This window comes from Lagopus leucura, unplaced genomic scaffold (genome assembly GCF_019238085.1).
Source record: "Lagopus leucura isolate 7727_CA_CO unplaced genomic scaffold, USGS_WTPT01 Super-Scaffold_100004, whole genome shotgun sequence".
NCBI lineage: Eukaryota > Metazoa > Chordata > Aves > Galliformes > Phasianidae > Lagopus > Lagopus leucura.
In genome coordinates this window covers 22,986,406-23,008,472 of record NW_024962264.1, presented here as the reverse complement: position 1 = coordinate 23,008,472, position 22,067 = coordinate 22,986,406, and the positions used below count along the sequence as shown (strand labels likewise).

Here is a 22,067-nt window from a genome sequence, read left to right as displayed (position 1 = left end):
ATGACAAATATAAAGAATATATGGAATAGGATAATAAAATCTTAGGTGACCTGTCAGAAACTCTTGTTACAGCTGCAAATGAATACTTACATTTGACTTTGAAATGACTTATCTGGATAGAATGTAAATTGATATATTCTAAACATGATTTCTAACTATTGGATTTCCCTTGCCTTCCAATTTTATTTTGCTGTGTGTAAAAATGATTTAGAGAGTAGTTCAGTTAATACAAACAATTTTTCTAGTTTTGATAACTCTCATAATAAAGACAGTCTGGGAGTCCAGTGTAGGATCATGGTGTATGTTTCATTCAATAGAATGGCAGTAGCTCTGTTGTTTTAATCACTGCAGAAATTCAGATGAAGCAATATGTACGATATGCTTTAGTATGATTGACATACTAAATTTATTTACTGAGCTTTACGCTGTAGGAGTTTGGAAGCAGGATGGAAAGATCCTGAAGCTTAATGTAAATTCTGATTAAAAATCCAAACTTTATCCATACATGTTTGACTCAATTCATTTATATAATGAAATTGTATTAGCTAATTGAAAACATTTGCATTAGGTAAAGTTCTTAATTTTGGGTAAACTGGAACAAAAGAAAATGAATTTTCAAAATTATGCATGTAGACCTCATTAAACTAATGGAAATACCTGTCTGACATGTAAAAGGTAACAAAAGGTAGTGACTTTGAACTCAGCATGTAAAAGCCAAACAACTGATTTGAATACACATGTCCACATAGAGGATGTAAGATTGCTGATTGTACATAACCTCAGCACTTGAAAACTCTCTGACATTACAATTTTATCAATTTAACTATCCAAACACAGTTAAAAAAATCAACTGATTTTGAAAACCCAGCCTGCCAATAACAGCTCATAAGAACTAAGGTGATCTAGTGATTGTGTTGAAAAGGGTTCTCCTTCCTATGACTTTCTTTTTTTCTTTCCATGAGCTGACCCTATAAGGGCCTACCTTCAACATGATGGAGTTCAGTAGGTGCAACGTCTGATGGAAGGTAAGTAGAGAAGACTTGATACAAGGGACAAAGTAAAGCTTCACGATGGTGGTAAACTTCTACCACTTGGAGAAAACTGCACTCAGTGATTTTTGTATAGTTTTTGAAGCACACGTTTATGGCATAGTTCTGTTTGAAATTTGGAGAAATTCCTAAAGAAAAAGAACCGTACTAAATTCTTTGTAGTTAAAACACAAAATTAAGTATTAGTGAACTTACCAGGACCATAAAGCATGAAGAAATGAAAATCCAGAGGCACAAAACCTAACAAGTAAAGAAGTATTACGTAGTACGTAAGTATTACATAAGACATGATGTCTTACCTTAAAGGAGATTTCATACTGCTCTCCTCCCCATATTTCTAATCCTGGATCGTAGCCTCCCAGCTCCCAAAACCACTTCCGGTTAACGGCAAATAGACCTCCAGCCATCACAGGAGACCTGAAGAGCAAGTGAAACAAACAGAGGATGACAGGAATCATCATGCTGTGCTTGAAAAATGGGAAAGATTGGCAATGTACATGGAAAAACAATAATGAAGATATTAGGACTGTGTGCGTGCGCAAGTGAACGCAGGCGCATTCACAGTTACCTTTATTGCAAACAACATGTACCTTTATTGACCCTCTTTGAGAAACAGGCAGTGTGATAGGAACAGCTATGTAAAGCGTGGTAGACAGCCTTCTAAAAATTCCCTTTCTATAAACAAATTCTGTTAATCACTAAATAGATCCACAGCGAAAGAAAGAGACTTTGCAAATGTGTTTAATGAAGTCCTTGTACAAAATGTGAAACAACTCGCATTTGAATGTGAGCAAAACTCTTCAATTCATTTCAGTCTCACAGGTGCAGGGTAGAAAAAGACAAAAGTAAATAGCTACAGAGCTACTGCTGGGAGTTAAACATCTGCTTTTTTCCACAGGAGCATCTGAAACTCCTAAAATTTGGCTCATAGCGGTAATTTACCATCATTCTATGAATAAACATTTCAAACTCACTTGAATTACTTTAACTCATCCTTTTCCACAAACAGTATAGAAAACAAGTGAGATGTTTAAAGTTAGTGTTAGCAAATATTCATAGAAGGCGCATTTAAAATTTATAAGCGTGATTTTTTTCACTATGAGACAGTGATATTTCTAATGAAGTAAACACATTGACAGCACTTGGGATTTTGATGTTGTTCACTGATTCCTTGAACAGGAATACAAACAGATCTACACTGAATAGGAAGGAGGTAACAAACTGAAGAAAATTCAATCCAACTGTTCCACCAATTTGTGTCAATACATGACTTGGAAGTTTTAGAGCTAGGCAATGAAAGGAACACGTTTCTACTAACGTGTTGTCAGCAAGTAGAAAGCTTCTGGTAGAACTTTCTCATCAGAGAATAGACATGAAACTGGATATTATGCTATGTGTAGCACTACAGCCCCTAAGGGATACGTATCTCCCCAGGAGGCATTTTCTTTCTGAATTATTATTGGTGGTTTATTAGTGGCAATAGAAGCAGATAATACAAACCCTGAAGAACTGGCAAATAAAAATTCCACTATTTGCCACTGATCTAGGATTTGGTAGTAAGCTAGTGCAGATAAGTACTTCAGTAAGCTAGATGTTTATTAACAGGGTATCGAGTTAATGGAATAATGCTCTGCCATATTTTTTCTACCTTATCACTTTTTAAAATGCTATCTTTTATCCAAACCAAAATAGCAAACAGACAGCTGGGTAGATTTTGCCACTATTGGGATGACAGAGAATCCCCACAAGCATGAATGTCATAAAACAATCCTCTCATCCACATTCACAGTGATGAAAAACATTACACATATTTCACCTTTCATTTCTAATATGCAATCTAAAACATATATATATATAAACCTTATCTTACACCTTTTATTAAACTATTCATTCTTATGACTGGGAGTTCTGTTTTTAAGAGATCAATTGTATTTTCCTTTAGAGATTATGTTTTTAAAAGCACACAGTAGCTTTGTGAAACAAAGCTGAAATATTCTAACTGGCAGGGCCATGCTCTGTAACATAGACTGTATGTTAATACATTTCACTTTTATTGACATTGCATATCTCAGATATTGACTGTTCTTTTCACATATGAATAAATTCAATAGACTTTTTATAAGAAACCTTCCCCTGGAGATTCTGACTACTACAATACATTTTCCATTTCTACCAACATATATCTAATTACAAGGTAGCCTTTGTGACTCCAGGTTCTAAATAATCAAAACAAGATGTTCTTTTATAAAGATGGACTTGCATGGTAAATACTAAAACCTTAATCTTTACGGGCAGAAGAAATGAAGTCCCAGAAATCACAGGGGAAATGCAGGTTTTCTCTAATTCTCTTACATTTATTAACTTCCACGAGCATTTCTCTTGACACAGTGAATGGCTTACAGAGATGGCAGTCCCCTCAGGTGAATCAGACTGAAGACCAAAAAAAAGCCCAGAGACTTCAAATAGCAAGACAATTGGCAGATACTTACAAATGATACTTTAAAACTAATCTATAGATTTTCCAAGGGTAATACCAAGTAAAGAAGCTCCCTGTTACTTACATAATAGTTCACTACAGTTCTGAACCTTTATTACAGCTAGTGAAACAACCAAGCAAGTGGAATAGCAGCAAACTCATATTTCTTGCATTCACTTAAAAAAAATATATATCACATTGTGTTGTTCTATTAATTCTTATTCACAGTATGTTCTGACATTCATTGATTTGCAGGAAAAGTGATGAGGAGGACAAAACAGGATGGGTTTCTGGTTTTCAGTGGAGAGGGATGAGCAATAAGCTGTGTGGACCTCACCACTTAGCACAGGATATGTATTCTGCTCCGTGACACAAGCAGCTACTGCTGAACAGGGCTTAAATTGTCTCCAAAATAGGAAGACAGGAATCCAGTCCTACAATCTTGACAGATATGGAAAGTCCTTATGTAGTCAATAGGACTCACACAGATGATAACTGCACTGAGCCTGAAGAGAAGAATTACTGTCTTGTTTAATGGCTTTTATATATGAGCAGAAATGTCAAGTACAAAGCTATGCTTATAGAAGACATTTTTCATGAAACATCCTACTCAGCCACTTAAATAATCAGACTTGAGCTACTGTAGCATAATATTATGTGAATAATTATGCTGGGGAGCTGTAAAAGAATTCTAGTCAAAGACTTCAAGGGACAAGGACTCCCAAAACATCAAAAAAGCTGTAAAGGCTAAGGCTGTTAAATTTTCAAATAGCTGTAAAAACCCTCCACAGGAGAAGTACTCACAAACTCACGGGATGAACAGTACTGCAAGTAGTAGTCAGCTGATCCAAAAATGGCCCAAGATACGTCTATTTTCTCAGCACCGATGGGTGTGCTTGGGCAAAAATTGAGTTTGATTTTTCTTTGCACAAAAAAAACACCAAGTTATTTATCACAAAAAGAAAATACACTGAGAAGTCAGCCAAATGCTTAATATGAAAAGATAGCATACGGATTTAAAAAGCATACTAGAAAAATCACTACAGTAGCTTAGCTGTAGTCAGTGAAGAATTTTCTGATGTCTCAAAATTTACACGCAGAGGAAGAAAAGAGATTCATCCATGAATTTTCAAGGTAAGAGGAAAAACAACACGGACTTGAAAGGAGCAAGAATTTGCATTAGAAACAAATGTAGTATATTGCAAATAAATGAATGAACCGCATGAGAAGGCTTGGAATCATTACATTGCTAGAGTGATATATACAGTGAACCTAAATAATTCACTAATGTGAAAAGGAACAGGAGCTTTGACAAGAAATGAATGCACCTGGAAACCACCTGTACTAGATGAAGCATTCCAGTTGGTATGCTGACACTCAGACTAGAAGGTGACCAATATATGACACATATTTTGTGTCAAATGTCAGTAGGTGAACACAGTTTTGCATCATCCACTACTCAACATACAGAAAACTTTATACTGTGTATTGATCATTGCTTAGTTGAGATGCTGCTGTGTTCTGGGGCACTTTGAAAAGGACTAAGAGAAGTTACCTACCTGGAACTGCTGAAGTTTGATCAGGGATAGTATTGCACCCGAACAACAGGGTATTACACTGCACATCTCTTATACAATCCAGACTTATTAAAGATTGTTGCACTACTGAACAGAAAAGCCTAGATACATGTCAGCTGGTATCAGGCATCGGTGCAGACCTTGTGGAGCCACAGATGCGACACTACTTCTAAGTAATAAAAAGGTCCCAAACAACTGAAAATTAAAATCTTATATATGTGTGAAGTAAGAGACAGAGATATGGACACTAATGAGAAATAAAGTGGATGCATAAAAAATGAAGAAGAGGAGTTGATCAAAAGGCTACAAAGTGAGAGAGGTTAATAAAACAAATGACAAAGTGTGAGCTGAAAGGCTGCTTCAGCTGACAAACTGAAAGACAATTTTTATATTGTGAATAGAGAAACATGATGTAACTGGGATGAATGCAGGTAAGACTGACATCACTAAATTTTTCAAGAAAGAATTTAAAAGGAGGAACTTTTATATACTTAACTGTTTAAATAAATATGTTAAAATGATTTTTAAATGATTTTAAAATACACTGAGTTTTTTACATTGAATATTTCTGTACATCACTGTCTCCTTATGTTTTATTGACATCTATTTTAACAAGGCAGTTATGAAACTTCTCCCCTAATTTGATGACTTTGTGCCCAACCTCTAACATGATCACATAGGTTTTGCAAAATACTGTATCTCCAGTGCCCATGGCATATTTTTGAGTGTCTAGGAACAGTATCTTAAAATATGTGGCAGGCCAATTGTCTACAGAAGGGGTATGTCTTTCAGTTGACTTGCTCCCCAGAAATACTGCCTCAGCAGTTTATTCATTGCATATTCAAAGCTGTCATCACAGTACACTGCAAGCTACCAGCTGTTCTTTTTCTTATGATGTATGGAAGTCTGAAGTCCTGAATATTTATGGTAAGATATGACAACAATTTCACAGAATAAATGGAGGATAGCATTTGTGTTGCTGTATTCAGCTGTGCAGACACTATTGTGTAATCCCATTGCCACTATTAAGTAGATTGAATATCATGACAATTTTCCTTCCCCTATATCTTTCCAAATCTATCATATAATGATAGAGTTAACACAAGTGCAAACTGTCCCATCTTACCTACAATGAATACCTGCATGTATGTATGTCTGTTTCATACCTATCTACTCAGTGACACCCCATAAACTACTTTACAGGTGATAATTCATTTATAAGACAGATGTCTTACAAATGAGAGATCTTCCAAAGCCACGTAGACATAGGCCTGGACCAACTACTCTGGGTGGCCCTGCTGGAGCAGAGGTTGGAGCAGTGTCACCCAAAGATCTTGCCAACTTCAACTGTTCTGTGATTCCAGGAAAGAACTATATTGTACAGAATGGAGATTAAGACTAATTTAGTTTGACTCATACTTTTGTAGCCTGCATCCCCACATAACCAACAGTTGGTACAAAAAAAGTGCAACAAAGGCTTCTTTCCGAGGCCAAATGCTGCAAATTTCCTATGACCATGAATTGAAAAAATTGTTAAAAACATTCATTCTCATGTAGTGAATTTTGTTGGAGATTATGAAAGTGTTACCCAATCATCAAGCAGTTTCATTACATGTAACTTTTTAAAGTGGCATTACAGTCACTTCATAAAATCATGAATGTTGGAAGAGACCACAAAGATCATCCAGTCCAACCACTGTGCCCACTAATCATGTCCCTCAATGCCACATCCACTTCATTCACTTTAAGCTTAAAAATATAAAAAATGTTCAGATATTTAATCAAATATTTTTACAAGTAAGAAAAAAAAAAAGGCACCAGACTTTGTTTTTATATAACCTATCACCTCAAGCTGTATTCAAAAATATAATTGACCTGAAATGCGTAACAGCCAATCTGTATTACTTAAAATTAACTCACCAGATCCTATGCAATTACATTTTTCAGGTAGTCATTTTGAGGGAGGTTTATATTGAGATAAAGCCCCATTCTTCTCCAAGAAATAGTAAAAAAGTCAGCTGTAGAAATTCAGCCACAAAGTTCTAAAAGCACTTGAAGCTCAGTTTATAAAAGTTTGCAATGTGATTTAATCACATAGCTCCTTTGAATATTTTGCATATTTTACTTAGCATATTGCTAAACTTCATTGACAAATCATATTGTAAAAGAGTGATGAACCTTCATATGGGTAATGATGCTGAGGTCCATTTAGCCTTCCTTCCCATATCTAGAAAATTAATGAAGCTGTGGAAGAGCTGGGACAGTTCAGTAGAGATGGAAGACTCAGAAGAATTCCCCCTCTCTCATAATTACCTCTCATAATCCAAAGGAAATCTATCTGAATTATTGCTACAGTAATCAAACTAAGGAGGTTGGCCTGCAAAAATTATCATGCTGCAACATGAAAATGAAGGGTTCTGGAAATAGTCTACAGTCAAAGGTGATCAGAAGGATAAAACTGACAAGGAAAAGAAGACTTGGAATACTTTGCTTCAAGCTGTACTGAAGAAATGAGTCCAGTGCACAAACATACAACATTTCGGGAAGGAGAGCTGAGAGCAGTACCTCTGCTGAGCCGTGTTCTTGTCACGAAGGGACAGAGATCCTGGACACATGCAGCTAAACTGCAGCAAAAACCATTAAATGTAAACATAAAGGTACACCTAAGGGAAAATATTACCAGCTGTCCCTAAAATATGGACTTACATTAGCCCTCTTGGCTTTTTGTAAAATTCAGGTTTGAGCTATGTCTAAAAAGATACATATATATATATATATGTATCTTTTAAAGAATATATTCCTTCTCAGTTTGCCAGTACAAAAAGCCAGTACACAACATTCTGCATTTAAAGTTAATTCGATGTCAAAATTCAAACAGATAAGTAGTGTTTTGCACAGCCTAACAAATTTGCAAGTGTAGGAAGTCACCCTGCTCCTGGTTTTTGTGAAAATTCATTTGTTTCGATTACAAAGGCCCATGCCATTCAGCTGAAGGCACAGTGAATCTCCTACTAACATCTATTTTCTTTTACATCATTATGAAATGCGAGGTTGGTATTTTAACGCCAATACCACTATTCCAAACTGGCTGTACATCTAAACAGGAAAAAACTGTACATGCTAACAAAGAAATCTGTGTCTAAGGAAGGGAATATTCAGGTAAACTAACACCTCATTTGAGACAAAACTTCTGTTTTCAAGGAAAAGAACAAAGCCAGCAGCATATCTGTGGGTCATCTCTCCCAGTTGTACAGCAGCTCCATCACTGCCTCCCAAACATTAGCAATAACAACAGTTCATTAAATTCCATCGCTACCTTCAAGGATGTTCTCTCAGAATATATGGGGGCAGTAGCTCAATGGAATTACTATCCAATTACAATGCTATCCTTTTCTCTTTAAATGTAGAGGTATAAGCCAAAAAACTACCTTCCTTTACCAGGCTTACTTCTGCTTTATTTATTTACATACTGCCGTATAGCATCATAAGCAAAATTCAGGGGGAAATTTTTAACTTTATTAAAAATGATTTCTCTTTAAAACATATCCACTGGCCCAAATGTAGGTTCTCTGATACTTTTTTTTAATTTCCAAAATAGCACTTGAATTCAGACCTCTTCTTCCTATGTCTTCCCTACAGACATTTCTAGCTAAATAATGATAACAAATCTCACTGGTTAGCACTCTGCTTTTAAACGTTAGAGATGATTTGATTAAGCTTTTCTGTTTACTGTATCCCTATGGCTCCAATTTCTATAACTCTAAAAAATTCTGTTTCTATTCCACATTAAAGAAAATTGAAAGACGCCGCAGCTTGCAAAGCTAGTTTTGCATACAATGAATAAAATTGACTTCACAGCTGGGGATTACAAACTGTTCTTTTTGCACTTTCCCCACCTTCCAGAACAAACTCAAAAGCAGACTAGGACATCTGGGCAATGCAGGGTGCCAGCAGCACTGCTCACAGCAGCATCCGCTCTGTAGGCAGGACCATCAGGGCTGTGCCCATCTGGCCTATGACACCTTCCCTGCCATCTACTGCCATCTACTCTGCCATCTACAGCTGCTTCGGACTTTTTATGGTCGGAAAGTGAGAAAAAGAGTTAACTCTATTGACAATGATAGATGCCACCGTATAGCAATTCACAACACTTGGAAAACTTTGAAAAAGACAAAAAAGGCAGACAAATTTTCCTAAATTGCAAATGAAAAAGAAGCCTTTTTTTTTAATGGCTTTCCTGCAGTAATTCAGGCTGAAGTTTTGACAATGAAATGCTTCAGATGGGCACATAAGGAATTACTAAAGTGCTACAAGGCAATGGCAACAAAGGTTTCAGTGCATTACCTTTTTTTGTTCACCCCCCTGCTCCTATACCAGAATACACCAAACAATTAGTGAGGGTCCAATTAGTGAGAATATTTCTAAGTTGCAAAGAAGCATAGTTCCAATAACCCACCCCAATTCCTTGGCAAAATTTTTAAGGTACCTCTGATTCCCACATGGATGGAACCAGCTGTTCTCCAGGGTTCCACAAACTGCTCATGATCATCCTGACACAAGCAGACAGAGCCCTCACACTTTGCTAAGAGGATGAGATACACAGTTATGATTTGGCCTGTGATCCGCTACAGAACAGGGTATGTGGCTAAATATTATTGCTTTGATTCAGCCCTTCAGAAGTACTGTCAGCAACTGCCCTACTCTACCCTTGCACATGCACACTGCTTCAAACTCAGGCAGGGAATGGGGACAAAAGGCAGTTGTAACACTTCATTTATATCTTTAGTGGTTAATGCAGAAGCCTGAAACGATTGCACAGTGTTACAAAAGAAGACAGGAGCACGCGCAGCCTCATGCCATTGCTTTGAAAGTAGGCCACAAATTTGCTACTGGTCAACATCTTCAAGAACATTCTCATTATGCTACAAGAAGGCATCAAAAACAACCACCTAAAATCAAATGCCTGAAGAGGCAAGTATGCAGCCAAAGAAATGCTGAGATTCTGGAAATGGATTCCAAAATGCGTCCTTGTTAATTATTAAGGATCCGTAATTTGCTATGTTACACTACCAGGGAAGGTAATGGGGATGCATGGGGATTTAACTAAGTTGTATTTTTCTCTGTCTGCACCAGAGACACAACAATATTCTCTTGTAAAATCCATGAAAAAGTGAAAGTTTTTCAGAAAAACACTGGAAGCCACTTCACAGTAAAGGATGGAGGAACTGAAAGCTGATGAGGTTAAGCACTTCACTGTCCCCCAACAGCATATGCTTTAATTTGATGTTGTAATGATGGACAGGTAGGGCTGTAGAAACTCAGGGAAATGAATCTTCCTGTGTTATCAGCATAATAAATCACAATAAAAAAAAAAATCTCTATTTGATAATAAAATGAAAGTCTTGTCTAGGGAAAGCTCTCCACACTTGCATAAGCTCATTCACTCTATATTAAAAGTGCACGGAAATGTGCCTAGCAACAAAGAGACAGAGAGAATATCTACACTGTAATCTAAAGGAGATTAATATTTTTGAGGTCTTCAACGGTTAGGAATTACAGAAGACAACCAATAGCTTCTCTGTTTCCTCACAGAGAGTGATATCTAGTGTTTTGCTTTCAGGATTTGGATATTAATTGGTTGTTCTCAAAAGTAATGTTAGAGTACAGACAGTTTTCATTAACTGCTAGTAAAATATTCTGATGGTGAGAGTTGTTGATTGGTACTGTAAATGCTCACCTCTGTTAGAAACTCTTTCAGCTATGTGAACATTTTAATATACAGCTAAGAGGAAAATATTCTCAAAATATCATATTTTTCTTTTCCTATAAATAAATACGTATGTGCCACAAGTACAATTATTACCCTATTTACTGATAAATGGTCACATCTATAGGTGAGCAACTAGAAATCTCTACCACTGAGTACATGATTCAGCTTCCAAGCAATGTCTTGTATATCTGCAGTTGGCTCTTTGGATGGTTTAAGTGCTTGTACAACATACTACCAGTGAAATTATGCTGCGGTGCATGAGCTCTAACCCTGAAGGCAGATAATGAATGTTCCACAGAGCTATGATAATTTGTACAGGCTCTGGTGCAAACCATTCTTACCAAAGCACATTGGTCTCGGGGCTAGAAATGGGAATTCTGATGTACAAACACAAGAGCACCTCCAAAAATAATTCTTCCTAGTTTATTCTGTTGGCACAGCAGTAGAGGTTGAACCTTCCCACCAATACCTCGTTTCATGTTGTTGCCATGTGACAGATGTCAGCAGAGGGGCAGCCTGACAGGATGGCATCAGACATGGAAGTGCGTATGAAGCAAAGGTGTGTCACTGAATTCCTCCATGTGGAAAAAATGGCACCCAACATTCACTGATGCTTGCTCAGTGTTTATGGAGACCAAACAGTGGATATAAGCACAGTGATGTGGTGGGTGGTGTGTTTTAGCTCTGGTGACAATGATGTGAAAGAAAAGTCACGTTCAGGATGGCCATGCAGATTTTTACACACGTAGCTCTTATTCATTGCTGGTGAAAATGTATAACTAATTACCATGAAGAAAAAGAGTGTTTTGTAGATGAGAATTTGCTTTATCAAACAGCGTTATTGTGTTTGTATATGTTGTTGTTTCCATGGGAATAAATAGGAGGCATTACTTTTGGAGTGATGTACATTCAGGGATAAAATAAGTTACATGTTTTTTTTTAAGAAACACTTGTACAGTTGGAAAAAGTTGAGGTGATCAGTCATTCTGACTCATTTCCAAAAATCTTCATGTGCAAGACCTATCATTTCAGACTTAAATTTTCTAATTTAAGTTAAACAAAAGTCATAACAAATCCTGAACTGGCAACAGGACAAGCTGGACAGTAGTGATGACTCTTGCAACTAACCTACAAAGGCTCTAGTGTCAAGACTTCACAGAAAAAAGAAAACAGAAAAACAGAAAAAGCAAATCCTTAATAACAAAGTAATCAGATTAATCTCTTGTTACCTATGGCAGTTACCAGCACCAGGGAAGCTGTAGTTTCATCTCATCTCCTCCATCACAGCACACCGAGATAGACAGTTGTCTCTGCGCTGTCTGGATGGTTACTGACAGGTAGTCTCGCTGGACAGATGATATTCAAAGGATGGAGTTGGTAATACTGTGATTATTTTACAGACTACACAAAGAGTGTTCAGAACATCTCATCCAACAAGTTTTTAGCTCTGCATGGAAATACTTCAAAAGCAGATTGAAAGAGGGCTGCTATTGTTACTTGAAGGCCCTCAGTTCACAATGAATAGTTTCACTGTTCGCCAGCTTCATGTTCCCAAATAACAAAGCTGCTCTTGAAAGTGTGAACTGAATCATGGTAGACAAAAGTGATTTTATAACCCACCCCAGCGCCAACATACAGATGGGCTTCACACTTCACATTGTCTATTTCCTCTAGAGTCAAACTGCTTAATCTGACCAGGAACTTTTCAACACAGGAGTTCACTTTAACCCTGCAGGCACTTAAATCACCTTAGTCTGTACTGCTCAGCAGTCTGCTTCTGAACTTTGAGATTACAGTGAGAGATTCAATGAAAATAGCCAGGGTCAATGCTGATTATATGAACTAAATAAAGCTGTATGTTTCCAAAGGATGCAAGTGATGTTTGTGCCCACGCTGTCATTATAACTTCCTTTCTTTTCAGGCTCTCAATCTCAGCACCAGATTACATTCCCTCCACATAAGGCAGTCCTTCCTTTGCTTTCTAGAGCAAAAATATTCACCAACTGCCAGCTAAACAGAAATGGGAATTGGGATGATCTGAGTACTTTGCCAATGAGTACATTTTCAAACAACTCATCTCCAGCTAAGCTAGCAGAAGAGAAGAGCCTATGGGAGGTGTGGGGAAGAACAGTAATTAGGTCTGCCTAACATTTGTTTTCCTACTCTTGAGAAAATGTTTTTCTGAAAACTTTATACAACAACTCATAACCAAACTTCATACGCACAGTAAATTGTTGGCTGTCATTATCAGTAACAAGAGAGAAGAATTATAGTTGCAAAGCAGCTGCTGTAGCATTCAACCATTCTGTTGGCAAGAAAATAAAACTAATGAAAGATTTAAAGGAAAAACATTATGCATGAGGCTTCTCAGACACAATTAAATACAAATTGCAGCACAAGTATTATAAAACATGGAATTGCAGGTCAAAGACTGAAATTACTAACGTTGACAGAATCTCTTTTACAGCTTTCCTTCTGAAGCTATATGCAGGATGCTGTTCAATAAATAAAGATAAAATGAAACAGAACACCGCAAATATTTTCCCCTCATGACTACACTTTAAAAGCAGAATTATGCCTCCCCTGTAATTACAGAAGCTGCTATTCCATTAACAAATAATATTAGGAGTGAGTGGGAAAGCAAACAAGCCAAAGGGAAAAAATCTGCTTCCATGTATTGTTAAAAGAACTCCCTTCATTCACAATTGTGTTTACTGATGAAGCCTAATGCCTCAGTGGAAAAAGAAAAGCAATACAGTCAAAACTAAGCTGTGTTTTGGGGTCAGGTGGAGTTCTGACAGCATCCTTCAATCACTTGTGGATGTAACTATTCATGGAGGCCAAGACCTGATCTGTTTGGAAGATACAATTTCTTGATAATGAGTAATAGTAAGAAAGAAAGACTGAGTACATTTCCTCAGAAAAAAAAAAAAAAAGAGTTTTGCAGAGGTCAGCATTCTGCCTATGTTGCCTCTCTTTTTGGAGTGCAGGCAGCAGCTTCAAGCAAACCTGGCACAGCATGCACTGGATTAGTGGTTTTCTTTCCTCATGCATCATTCTGTACTGACAACCTTTAGATACCATTCCATTAATCTAGGGGTTGTACATACATCTGCATTTCCAAGGGGAAAGCACAGTGTAGTCCATCTTCCTATGCAAAACGATCTTACAGAAAAGAAATTCACCTTGAGACTTGATTTCACTTCCTGAGGAATGTACAAAATCAAAAAGCATCAAGGCAAGAGGGGTACTGCCTTTTTGGTGCTCAATTTTTAAAGGAGATTGCAGTAGAACACAGATCCACACAGGTGCCATCTGCAGTAACAGCTGTGAAGAAAATTATGAATTGGTGAATTTTCCTATTTTTGGTTCTGTAACATAACGAACTCTGGAAGTACAAAGAAGACGCCAGCCAAAGATCCACATACACAGTCCTGGTAGCTCCTCAAGATCAACACATTATTCACTGTGCACTAAGAATAAAGATGTAAAACTCCAAGTGACTAATATCAGCATCCACAGATTCCTGTTGACATAAGCAATGGTGTCCACATGATAAATACGATGCAACCAAGCCTATATTCCTACAGTAGATTTTCATATCTCTGAGGAATAATGAAGCTCGCTCCACTGTCAAGATCCATTCAATGTGCAAGCATATTTCATTATCAAGACAAAAGACAACAACCATATATTCAGAAAGAAATATGTACCACATTGACAGAGTGTGAAGTAATAAAAAGCTCTTCCTTCACAGAAAGGAATATTATAGTCAAGAACTGTTTTTTGCACGTAGAACTTTCATTTTAGTTTTGTAACTACAGAGTTTCATTGATGAAGCATAACTAATTTGCACTCTAAGAGGAGATTAATGTAAGATCATTTTAATATATTTTCTTACAAGAAGTCATCACACAATTTACTGCTGAAGTAACAAAAAAGGAGAATAATCCATTCTCAGAAAGTCCATGGCTTGTCTGCGGTACAAATCATCATTTAAAAAACAATTCTTCCAAAGGTATTTTTTTTAGAAATTGATACCTGTGGAGGTCTTTCCTCAGCCACTACACTTCTACCTGGGTCCTCCTCCTACAGCATCAATGCAATGAGGCATCCTAGATTCACACTGGCCTAGTTAATTGCTGAGAACACCTTATTTTAAGAAGCATTGTTTGTAAAAGATACCAAACAAAATGCTTTCCAGGCTACTATGCAGAGAGTTATATTTAAAATATCCCTTGAAATACGATTTCACACGTGCCTCAGGTTTGAATATACTCTGAATTTTTGCTCAAATTACTTTTCAGTATGTAACACTATATATTTAAAATAGCACTTTTAAAAGTTCAACACTTCCTGTTATTTAAAGCCTTGCAAGTTTCCATTATTATGTTATTTATATTCTTCACAAACACATAAATGAAGTACTTCAATGAATTAAGAATGCTTCTCCCTATGTCACAGTTACTAAATTCAGCTCAGTGATGATGGTCAGTAAACCACTAACCACTCCTCTTCCAGGAAAATGCAGCTTTTGTATCAAAACAAACAATTGTGCAGGAGAATCGTTTTTGCTGTTAAATAAACCATTCTCTCAGAGCAGTATTTAAACTTCTACAGGTGAGGGCATTATGGCCACTTTACGTATATGCCAGCACATCAAACTTTTTTCAGGCTACTCCTATAACTTAAACCACCACTCCTTTAATTTTATACAGCACTTCTTAAAACATTAAGTGTTGAAGAAACAAATGTTTCTGACAGTGTAGAAGTGAACTGACTGCTTCACACAATGCCTTTGCTTGATGCCAACTACTGTGAATATACATTAGCAATAATACTACAACTGTAGCATTGGATTGTAGTGGACTATTTAGTAATTCTTCTGATTTTCGATCCATGTTCAAAGAGTGTCTTATTTGCTTTAGACTGGATATAAAGAAGAAGTTTTTTGCAGAGAGGTTGTTGATGCACTGACACAGGTTGCCCAGAGAGGCGGTGGATGCCCCATCCTTGGTGACACATTCAAGATCAGGCTGGACAGGGCACTGAGCAACCTGACTGAGTTGTGGGTGTCCCTGTTCACTGCAAGGGAATTAAGATTAGATGATCTGTAAGGGTCCCTTCCAACTCAAACAACTCTATGCTTCTGTGAATCTCTCCAGTTCAGGAAGGAGGTCAGGAAGCTGCAGCTACTCAACCTCCATCTCAGAGAACTTTTCCCTGGCACATGTCTTCTGCTTGTCATTGCTACTATCAGAGTGCTAATCCTGTCTTCAGGGCAGGAAAGCAAGGCCTCAAGGAGTACTCAGAATGATGGCATTGAGCACTTCCCTTGGAGAACAGTGGATTGGCCCTGAAGCCAACTCTGACATCACTCACGCAGGCAACAAATAGGGCCAGATGGTTCATTTGGCTTTCAACCTCCAGGATGTTCTACTCAGTAATCAAGCTTACTTCTGGTTGTGATAAAACACAAAGGTTCTGACAAAACATTTGAGGTTATACTAACTTCTCTGATTGTTCCCATTTGTTTTCATAATATCAGCATTTGTATTAAAAATTTTACCAGTTGAAGTAAGCTTCTGTTTAGGCTCATGAAGTACTTGAAAGCATATTTCTCTGCGTATCCTTGTCACTTAAAATCATTCAGTTAATAATATTTTGAAGTATATCTGCATGGGTCAAAAGTTCCAAATACTGAGCTGTGTTTGTTGTGCCCATCCAACCAAATCACCCAGCACAATATTAGTAGCTCTCCTTGCATCAGCATAAATATACAGCTGCTCACTTGCTTTCTAATAAGGCCTGTGTACAGAAAATAGAACTGTAACTTCTATGCATTTTTGAGATAATGAAGCTGTGTATGCATCAACCTAAATGGAAATGGGGAATATTGCAGCTGACATTAAATACTATTTATTTTTAAGGGTATTTGTTTTTGTATTGTTTCCTTACATTTATGCACAACAGCTAAATGACTAAAAATATTTTAGGAAATGTTAATTCTTTTTTTCAAAGAGTTGATTAATGAATTTATTTAGATTAGTTAATCTTAAGAGAGAAAGATAACTGAAAAAAATGGGGGAAGATGGTGTAAAAGGTAAGAACAAAAATTGGTGGACATTTCTGTTTGAATTTAACACTTTAGCACCATAGCATATTGAGTTTAATGTGTGATACTTTATAGAGAATTGTATGGTTGATAAATTCAAGATAAACTCAAATGCAAAGAGCTTCAAAAAGCACATGCACTGCCAATGACAACCAGCAATAAGAAAGAGCACAGCCCTTTTATGTCCCGTATTACCAAGGCAAAGCACTACCTCCTTCTTCAGTTCCTCAGGTAATAACACTTCAAAATATAAAAATGACCTCAAATCCAGAATGTCTAAGACTTCCATCTGGACAGGACTGACTGACCTGCAATTATTATACTGAATTCTATCCTGTTCCTGGCTTTAACACATGCATCTCTAGTAAACAGCTTGTTCTTAGCTTTCTCTCTTAAATTCACTCTCTGTCTTCTTCGGTTGGACGCTTTGATGAAATATTCACTAAATCCTGAGATGCAAATGAAACCTTTCAGGAAAGATCAACTTTAAAAACTCCCAGTAAAAGGTCAAGCAAACAAAAAGTAATTTCTTTTCACAAAGCGTTCAAGGAATTAACAAAATAGATTTCTCATTTTATTTCTTAAAACTTCCTTTCAAGCTGGAGAAAAAAACATACTGAAGGAGGCCCACAGTCTTGCAGAGAATACCTCAAGAGTTCACTTCATCTGACACAAACACTGGTGAATCTTTTTTATAAACAGACAAAAAATGTGAGCTCACAGTACAGGGGACCAGCAGCAAAGCCTTTTTTTCCCAGGTATATAATTCACAGCAAATACAGAGGTTACGCAGTCTGCACCTCTGAGAGTACATTTTGCCATAGGTCAGAGTTGCATTATGACTGCCAAAAAGAACAATGCTTTTTAGCTAAACAAGCCTATCTAACGTGGAATATTCTGACATGCCATGAGACTAAGATCGAAACATCTAGATATCCAATCAAATGCTCTCAAAGTTCCCCATCCTGAAATGCCATTTCCTTCTAGCAGACACCTGACTTCCTCAGTCTTCATGGGCAGTCAGACTTCCCACATCTCTCACATGTCACTGAACCTCTAGGCAGGGCATGGGAGAATCCCTGTGAACTACAGCTGGTATCTTAAACTCCTGTTCCAAGTGTTCAAAACACAATGAATATATAATTGGGATATTTCTTTTTTTCCTGTTTTTTTTTTTTTACCACTGCTAAGATAATTACGCTCCAGAGACACTATCTGACTTAGCAGGAGCAATGCTGAATAATTCAAAAATACGGAACATCAAATGTGTAGAAAGGAAAGCTGTCATGAAAATCCCTAGTGGTCTATTTTAGCTAACAAATCTGACAGCATTTTAGATACCAGTTCTGCTCTGACACTGCTATGAGCTACTGCTGCTCTACCTATTGTTCTCACCTACAGATTTTTTGCCTCTTTATTCAGCCCCAACAAGAGAATCTCCAAACCAGTATATTTTTCATGTTGAAATACTTAACTCTGAAAAATGGATTATAGGTACCTAAGAATATTTTTCCACTACTCTATCTATGTAAGGTAGACTGTTAAATTTATTCTTACAGGGATTAAAAAAAAAAAAAAAAAAAGTCAAAAAAAGGTTCAGAAAGATAGAATTTTCCAAAGTAAATATTAACATAACAGACTCTGACCTTACAGTGAACACCAAGTTTATCCAAATAGATACCAGATATACAATTTTCAGAATGTATTATCATTATCAAAATGCTAGTCATCTCTTGTCAGACTTACAGCTGGTAAAATCTACTCACTAACACCTTGCTCATCAGTAGAGTAAGTTCTCATATATTTCTCAAAACTTTCAGATTCATGAACTACTGGAATTCTTCCATTTTACTGAGTATTTTTCCATGCTATGCAAATCACAGTAAGAAAATTAAAGAATTTGTGTCTACTTGAGCTTTTTCATAAAACTGCATATGTGTTGAGAGTCAAAATAGTTTGCATCTTAGATTGCAATGAATTGACTTTCCCCAGACAAACAGCAGTGTAAATGCAGATATATTAAATATTAGCTATGTAGATATACGGCCAATCCAAAATACGTCTCACTTCTGTCCTCCAGCTTTACAAGAACTATTCCCAGTGCTATGCTATTGCTATCAATGATGTTGCTGCAAATAAGAAAATAAACAAAAAGCTATGTTAATTTCAAGCTTCATTAGAGAAAGTAAAAAACCATCAGCACTTATTGAATGAAAATGGACTCAAGTATTGGAGGAGAAACATCAAAGGGAGCCTTTCAGATACATCTCATCTTGGTGCTCTTCTGTACATCTTCTGCCCATTATCTCATAGGAACTACGAGTGGGTCAGTTGATATTCTGCAGTAATAGCCATTCCAAATAACTGAGATATGTAGGTCAGAGAGTTCAGGAATGGGTGAAACGAGTATCGGATTAGCTCTGGAAAGGGCAAATGCAACTTTAAGATCTATCAGTGGACATCTTTTCAGCTACAGATACAGATCAATAGCACTGATGAAGATAGCATGCAGTATGAGAACACATACAAATCCAGCCAGCTCTTTTCAGAAAAAGGAGAAATGAAACTTAACTCAGCTGTGCCAAAATAGAGGAGTTATGAATCTGAGAGTAGATGAGAAGAGGCTGAAGAAGTGCATCAGACTGAAGGCTGATTTCTCTTTAGAGACAGACTAGGAATTATCTGATGGATCACATACATTTAAACAACCTGGCTACTTAGCTGTGTACAATCCATTTGCAGAAGGACAAACATCTTCAGAGATTTTTGAGGCATCAATTCTGATGTTGTCAAGTAACAGGAAGCTCAACAGTCTCGCTTAATGGGTTGAACTCCATGTATTTCTGCTTCATTTCAGCTCTTAGGGTACTTTGGATTCTATGTCTAGAATGTCAAAACATACAGAAATTTTCCAATTCATTTAAAGTTTCAGAATTACTCGGCCCAATCAAAAATAAGCTATCTTGAGAACTACAGTTATTGTCTTACTAGGTAATTAATATTTCTGCCAGTAATTAATTTTTCTGTTATTTACAGATATAGAGCAAAGTGCGTTTTAAGCTTCTTTCAGTTATCTTCCACATTTCTGGAAAATTTGTTTTCCAGCTGGTTATAGCTGTATTTCCATTCAGGGCACGCTTCTATTTTGTTTTATTTCTGTAACAATTGTGAAGCAAATGCTCAGAGCAAAACATTTAGAAGAAACCTACTTCATTTAGTGTCTCAATTCTAGCATTGCTTAACATGAGTAAAAAAACATACTTAATTCTAAATGGCTCGCGTGACTTTTCTGTGGATGCACCTAATAGGGCGCACCCAGGCTAAGTCTCCGTAAAATGAATTGTGTGTGTGCACAAGAAGGCTAGTGTTACTCAGTCCAAGCATCACATTTCCAGTTTCTCCATGCACTCTACTGTAATTATTCTTTATATGAATACCAGAGAGACTGTGCTCTCAATATTCCTCATAGTTGCTGAAATTACAAATGTATCTTCCTTAACAGGAAGATTCCCGAGGCCAGAAATTCACTAATTAAGTAGAAATTAAGTCAATTCAGTAGAAATGTCAGTCAGAAAAGTTCAACGAGCAGCTAGCAAGGATTTGACATCCACTCTCACAGATGAATGTACCATCGTGAAGGAAGAGACAGCAAAGCCTTTGGAGAATATTGAAGTATAAAGAAATATCCTAAGTTGTAATTCTGTGTCTCTTTATTCTCTGTTCTACCCTTCTCCCCAGGGGAAATGAGGAAAAAGCTTCTGTACCTAAAGGCAATAGAAGAACGACATCCCATTTTATGCTGAAATTAAATTATCCCCTAACTTGTGAGGAACAGGAGTAGGGCCTAGCTGAGGTTCTGAAATATTCTGTAATCATGAAGGGCCATGAACTATGCCAAAACAAGCTTCAGGATTGCATTTGCCATTTCCACAGCTGTTATCATACTGGAGAGTTGCTGCTAAGAGCAGATTTAACAAACAGTATTTCTCCTCCTTTAGTTACCAACAGATGAAATCTACTCCAAAGAAATTCTCATTATCACTTTGACTTTGCCCTTTTTGTTATTGAGTTTCATAGCCTTTTCTCTTTGCTAGTGCCTGAACTGCAATTAGGAAGATTTCTGTATGTGGCTTTTAAAAAAAATTTATTATTATTATCTTTTGCATGCCAAAACTGATAATTAACCCATGAGTCCGCTGCTGAGTGCTTTGTTAGAATAGATTTTTCTTAAATCATTCCTCTTATAGCCCACTAATCATTCTTATTAATCTGTTAAGCTTTATTAGGTTATATGGAAATAAGTTCCAAAGGTTTACTGCACACTCTTGGCTCTTGGATGTGCTGACAAGTTCCAACAGAAAGGATGTGGTAGGTGGGTTAAACACATTTTAAATTTTTTTCTCACTTAAAACTGTGTCATACACTCTTTATTAGGACCAAGGCTAATATGCATAGGTCAACGAGTTTAACATCATCTGCTTAACTATAAAGCCTTGAAGAAGCTTCACCTTAAAACTGTGGCTGTAAGCAATTTGCCTATAAAAAATGTTACAATATTAAAAACAGCTTGGATGTGATTTAAACCAACGTTGGAATTGGAATTTGCCAACTGGCCAGCAGGTGGAGATCTAAGTCCAATAATTACTGCAGTAACCAGCTATTTGGCAGTCCTTGATACAATTGAAGTTTTGTATAATGCAATTTAACCGAGGTTAAATTTCTTAATAAGCATTAGATGAGACAGATTAAATCTGTCTGTAGTTAAGACTCATCTATCAGCCTTCCTTGCCAAAGATATTCTTACAGCCAATGGTCAGCTGCGTCCACAGTGCTTAGGCAAATTTAATGTTCAAGAAAATGCTAACAAAAGGAAGGGAGTTAAGCATGTAATCATCCAACATTTTCTAATACTAGACCATGTGCTGTCAAGCAACTGAAAACAACCTTAATCAGTATTCTACTGCACAACACAAAAAAATCCATAACAGTATATGTACACAAACTGGGAGAAGTACTCCTTGAGAACAGCCCTGATGAGAGAACTTAGGGGTTCCAGTTTGTGAAAATCTTAATGGGACAC

General features: G+C 36.8%; 1 protein-coding gene across 2 annotated transcripts in view; it reads right to left on the bottom strand.

Annotated features, from left to right (window-relative positions):
• Positions 1-22,067, bottom strand: part of GALNTL6 (polypeptide N-acetylgalactosaminyltransferase like 6) — a 420,375-nt gene that overhangs the window by 46,882 nt on the left and 351,426 nt on the right. For both annotated transcript variants that reach the window (XM_042871381.1, XM_042871380.1), the window contains exon 7: positions 1,349-1,466. In XM_042871381.1, the coding sequence (XP_042727315.1) occupies positions 1,349-1,466 (118 nt within the window). The remainder of the gene's footprint in view (positions 1-1,348; positions 1,467-22,067) is intronic.